The 5,630-nt window shown below is 45.5% G+C and overlaps 1 protein-coding gene across 1 annotated transcript; it reads right to left on the bottom strand.

Moving 5' to 3' along the window:
* Positions 1–2,921: 2,921 nt before the first annotated feature.
* On the bottom strand, positions 2,922–5,399 carry MRPS14 (mitochondrial ribosomal protein S14; the record flags this gene model as incomplete). Its single annotated transcript, XM_010154217.1, has 2 exons — positions 2,922–3,199; positions 5,241–5,399. Coding segments are annotated over 2 exons (342 nt in total), but the record flags the coding sequence as incomplete, so codon positions are not given.
* Positions 5,400–5,630: the final 231 nt, after the last annotated feature.

Raw genomic sequence — 5,630 nt, 5'->3', positions numbered from 1 at the left:
ATAATTATTAAAAATCCACTATATTATTCATTATATAAAAATGTATATTAGATAGTATTTTCCATATTATTTTGCAACACACACACCTTCTGCAGAACAGAATGTGTATACCCACCTTGAAGCGTGGAAACACTCCTGAGAAAGTTATGCCTGTCACCAAGAATTCATTTTGTGTACATTGATGGGATGATTTGCTAAAACTGATTAGCCCTCACTAACCCTACCTGAATTCAGAGCAAAAGTACCTTCTCCTCTCAAAGGGCATCCCTGGAGATTAAGAGAAGGCAGCCTGACACTAATGCACGTTGCTGGCGGGGCAGGGTCATTCTGTGACATCTGCATCTGGTGCAGAGAAGTGCCGGCCGCCTTAGTCCAAGTGTTGAGGATTTACAGTATGATGACCGATGAGTGGCTTCAGAAATACATCCCCTGCTCAGGTTTTAGCCCTGTACTTGGACAACTTGCTCCCTCTGCTGATCTGTTCGGATCTGCACGGTTTTTTCGGTAGCCTGCAGAAATCAGTAACGACCTGAGGGCTTTTAGAAAATGGGATAGAAAGGCAATTTTTCCAGAGAGGGTGTTATGTACAAGCCTGGTAAGGTGGGGTGTGTCAGATCCAGCTGTTTACCACATGGGTGGCACTTTGTCAGCTGGCTTCTGAAGCAGAGGAAATTGCTTTGAAACGCAAGGCATTAAACAACTAAGACCATTAACCTCTGCAGATAACCTGAGCAAATGGGAAAATGCCTTTTGGGTTGCGAATGCTGTTACTTCAGAGAGCTCCGTCAGTCTTTTTTCTATTCTTACTCTTCATGTCATGACATAGGCAGGTGTTGGCGCTTTCTGGATCTGTCATACTCCACTCCTGCTTCCAAAAATTAATTCTGGGTGGGGCTTCCAGGGTCACATTTACTGCAAAATGCTTCCTGTCATCCTTGGTGGGACAGCCCTAGATACACAGCTTGCACTTAGTGTAAGGGTACTCTTTAGGATTCTCTCGACTTGGAAGCTGATTGAGGCGTGACTGAGGACTGCCAAGGTGTAAAGACTTCACCAGTCAAAATTCTCACTGGGATGCTTTGAACTAACACTAGTGTTTAAGTTTTTGCACCAAATCGTTGGATATACCTGATGTTCTCCTATGTATCCGTCTTGCAGGAAGGCTGTCTATGACACCACAGATCCTAGTGAAGGGCTTATGAACATTTTAAAAAAGATGTATGCGGAAGGGGATGATGAGATGAAGCGCACCATCAACAAGGCCTGGGTTGAAAGCAGAGAAAAGCAATCCAAAGGGGACATGCCAATGGATATTTGAAAGTACTTTAAGGGTCGCCTTATTACTGATCTTCCATGTGAGACGCACTGTGCTGCAAAGATCACTGTTTACACAACCTTCTTCCAAGTAAAGACAGTAATTTGCCGTTTCAGGTTGGAGAAAATATTTAAATAAAATAGCTTATAAAGCATTTCCTTCAGTCAAGTTGTTCACCAGTTCCTGAAGAGTGGAGCATAGGTATATCCTTACCCCTCCTTGAAAAAGCATATGAGTGGAGAGTGTTGTGAAACAGAATGTTAAAGAGAAGGAACCATAAAGTAGGATTGCCTCTGTTGCAAGAGACAGCTGTACCCATCTAGTTGCTGGGGCTGATGTCATGTTCAGTACCTGGGGTGTGGGGTGAGGTTTTTTTTCAGGTGTGGGAAAGTATGCTGAACTGTAGAGCATGTCACAGAGGGGAAAAAGCTGAAGAAAGTAGAACCACCATCTCAAACTCTTGCTGATTGAGCAGAAACAATATGGTGTTAATGCTGCAGTATTCACTTAATGATTACACTCAAGATTCATCGCTGGCTGTTCACACAGTTTAATTTTGGAAGTGAAAGCAGCTCTAGCACCTATCCTAACTATGACCTCCTTGGGCTGTCTCTGAGGTGGCATCGGTCGCAGGAGGGCAGCGAGCTGCTGATGCTGGACAGAGAGTTTGCCCTGGCTCTAGCACTGTAGGAGGAAAAGAGAAGCTCCACTTACCCATATCAACCTTCAAGGGGTTTAAGGTAACAGAATGAGCAGCATATTCAGATGGCTTATACTCCAAACCTAGACTCAGCTGGGGCTGGTGGGCTGCTGTCAGTTGGCTGCCTGTGTGCCTCCCACCTGGTTACTCGGGCTGTTCACTGCAGCCCCCCAGCCCTGCTGCGACGGAGGGGGCAGAGCAGCCGTGTCCCCTCCACTGCCCTGCTTTGAAGAAGAGTACAGGGCAAACGTGAGCTTAGCAGCAGGCTTGTTGCTATTGTTGTTTCCTTCCCGCTTCCTTCTCCTGTCTTCACGCAAGGACAGATTAGTTTGGTGTTACCTAATGAATTAAGGAAAGCCATTACTTTCCTATTATGGTCTGGACTAGGACTTAACTTGCTATCTTGTTCGTAAAGCATTGGACCAAGCGCTGCACTACAAGTAGGAGACAAATGCTAGCACGCTGTAGTTTCTAATAGGTCCTTTATCCACTCTGCTTGTTAAGATATATATATATATAAAGTTTGCATAGCACGAGTATCTAAACTTGAGGCCATGTTTCATTTTCAGTTCATGCTCACCTTTATTCATGGCAGAATACTATTTTACCCTGTTGTACAATTTGTGGTTTTACCCAGATTACCATGGTGAATTTAACCGTATGGTGGCAAAAAAACTGCTTAAATGAGCCTTGTGCTGTATGTCTTTGTCTTTATTTCTGACAAACTTCAGCTTAATTCTGCAAAAGTCAGATAGCAATTACTGCCGCCCCCCCGCCAAAATAAAACTGCCTCTCATACAGTGGTTATGCTGCTTCTTGTCAGTTAACTGATACCAGCTGCAATCCAGTAAGAGGTAAACAAATCAGCACGGCTTCTTATCCTTCCCTTACCAGTTTGGTATCAATGCTGCACTCTTAGACAGGACAGTCTTGCTTTAGTTACTTAACAGAGACTGAGCCTGTTTTGCATTTTCTGCCCGAATGCATATCCAAGCGGTGATCTACCACATAGCCCTCTGTACCCCAGACATCTGAGCATGGTCAGCAAAGTGGCGGAAAACGATCCTGCTGAGCCTCCAACGCCGCTTCACCCCACGAGGGCGGGATGTCAGCACACACCTATTTCGGATCCTCACAGGGCAGCTGTCCCGGGGCAAGTCAGCAATCTCTTTATCAGCCACTTCCTAAAACAGAAAACCACATCACAGAGTTAATCTGTGCTCCCCAGGGTTTTGAGGGGGCTTATTGCCTGACTCCAAAATCTGGCTGTAGGGTAGGTACCATCACAAGTTTCTCTACCACATCATGAGCATACTTTGCTACTTGATGGGCAACTTGTGCCTCTCTTCCTTTCTGGGCATCCTAACAGTGCATGTAAACTGTTGCACATGGAGACCTCAAAGGTAACCTTATTACACAGACTGAACCATCTCATGCCAGTAATTAGTCAAAATCTGCTTGGCTTTGTCCGTGTTGCAGGGTGGGCTGCTCCTTTAAGATGAGTTGAAGTGCGTGTTCCTGATTAACTGCCTTCCCAGGTAAGGCGCTTCGATGGCAGTAAAAGGAATTTCGTGGTACACTTTGGACAGAGCTACAGGCGGAGGAGGACGAGTCAGGAAGTGTCTCTGTTTTAATGAGAAGCCTTAAGAAAGGTCTTTGCATGTACAACAGAGCTCAACAGTTTTCAGGAAGCACCAGGTAGCAGCAAATGGAATTTCAGATGAACAAGTGACCTCAGCAGGGAAACGCAGCCTGGAGGAAGTTGTTTGAGGCTAGGTAAGCATCCCTAACTGCAGCGTTCTTAGTCTTTTCTAAAGGACAGAAGGGCCCAAAAGAATCCTGTGTTTAGTCACGGTAGGGAGTCACAGTTAGAGATGAAAGGAAGATCTGAGGCTGGAGTACAGCAACTCCCGTTATGAGTGCTGAACAGCAATAGTGTAAGGCCCTTCTAAAGGGGCCTTTGCCTTCCAAGGAAGATGGCATCCAGACAGCAGCAATGTGACTTTCAGCTTCAGTAACAGCAAGGGCAGTGGGAATTCTTGCCTTCAGAACATAACTCAGTTAACGGTTTTGTCTACTTGTGCATCTTATTTGCATACACAGCTGTATATATACACTGTATCTAGTACAGCTAATCACTTGAAGAATTTTTTTAGCCTGTTTAATTCCTATGATTTTATTGGGAAAATGCCCTGTGCTTTCAGAGAAGACTTGTAGCTTAATTTTTAAAACCTTATTTTGGAGCCCAAACATTTGTAGGGGAGAAAAGTTACTTTCCTGGGGTCTTTTTATTCAATCTAACTGCTGCTTTGACTTCATCACTTCAAAAGGTTGACAAAAGCAGCTGAGGAATACCAAAAGCAAAGCCAGTTGCAATTATTTCCCCCCCACCCAAGGGCATCCAACGCAGACCAGACTTGCCAAGAGAATGGTAAAATCAATACATAAAACCTGATTCTTACACTCTCTCTCTCCCAGAATGTTTAAGGGTGAAAGGATCTTCCCTGCCCATGGCAGGGGGGTCAGAACTAGATGATCTTTAAGGTCCCTTCCAACCCAAACCATTCTAGGATTCTATGATTCTGTGATCTCCCTACAACTACATATGGCCAGATTAAATACACAAATAAGAGTATTTCTGCTACTCACAGATGCGTTTAACGCTTACTAAGGAAGACTGAGAGCAAGGCAGCAAATACATGCATTTTTAAGATGTAAACCCAGATCTGATGCAGCTTTTACATGCCCGTAGCTCAGGCATGGAGTAAAATTAAGTATTTCTAATTAAACAAATTGGTGGGTTTGGCTGGATCAGGCTTCTAGGTTTTTAAATGAGAAAAAGTAAAAAGTTTATTTAGGAGACCATAATCACGTAATATCCCATATTACAGAAATGAGGAAAATAGCTTTCTGAATGTACGCTAGGGACAGCCAAGGCGAAAAAAAGTGAGACTTCATCATCCATAGTGTAACATACACTGCTTATACGAGAAGCACTGGTTTAAAAGAAAACCCACAACCCACCACACACAACCTCTAGTCAGAATTCACTGCTGTTGTAAACTCCCCCAAAATGCGGAGGCTCTGAAGGTGCCCGGGCACTAGCGGTAACTATGACACGTGCTTGTGAGTTAGGGCAAGTGTTCATGACCCAGCAGGGCTGCGGCCCAGCAGACACCACAGCAGCAGGAGCCACAGGCAGGCCCCTGGCCGGCCACCCAGTACCTGCAGCTCCTTGGGAAGGATGGTGTTCTTCCGGATGGCGTTGATCCGCAGCCTCTCGTCCGCGTACTCGTATGCCAGTTTCCTTCTCTTGACATCCCGCAGCATCCTCCAGTCCACGTAGTAGCTCCGCACTTGCCTCGTGCACGGTGAGGGGAGAACCTGGTTATAAACATGAGGTTTATAACACCCACCTGCTGCACGCACGGGTTGCCCAGTTCGAGTACGGACTAAACGCCTCTGTCACGTTTCCAAATTACTTTCTCACAGCGCAGCGCCTGCCCCAGAAACGCGGAGTGCAATCCAGCTTAGTTCACAAAAGCCAGCAAGGAATTTACGGTACCGGAGACACTAATGGCCCTGAGGTCACACCCATTTCCCCGCCCCGAGCTG

The sequence above is a fragment of the Eurypyga helias genome, unplaced genomic scaffold (assembly GCF_000690775.1).
Source record: "Eurypyga helias isolate BGI_N326 unplaced genomic scaffold, ASM69077v1 Scaffold42216, whole genome shotgun sequence".
Classification (NCBI taxonomy): Eukaryota; Metazoa; Chordata; class Aves; order Eurypygiformes; family Eurypygidae; genus Eurypyga; species Eurypyga helias.
This window is presented reverse-complemented; position numbering and strand designations above follow the sequence as displayed.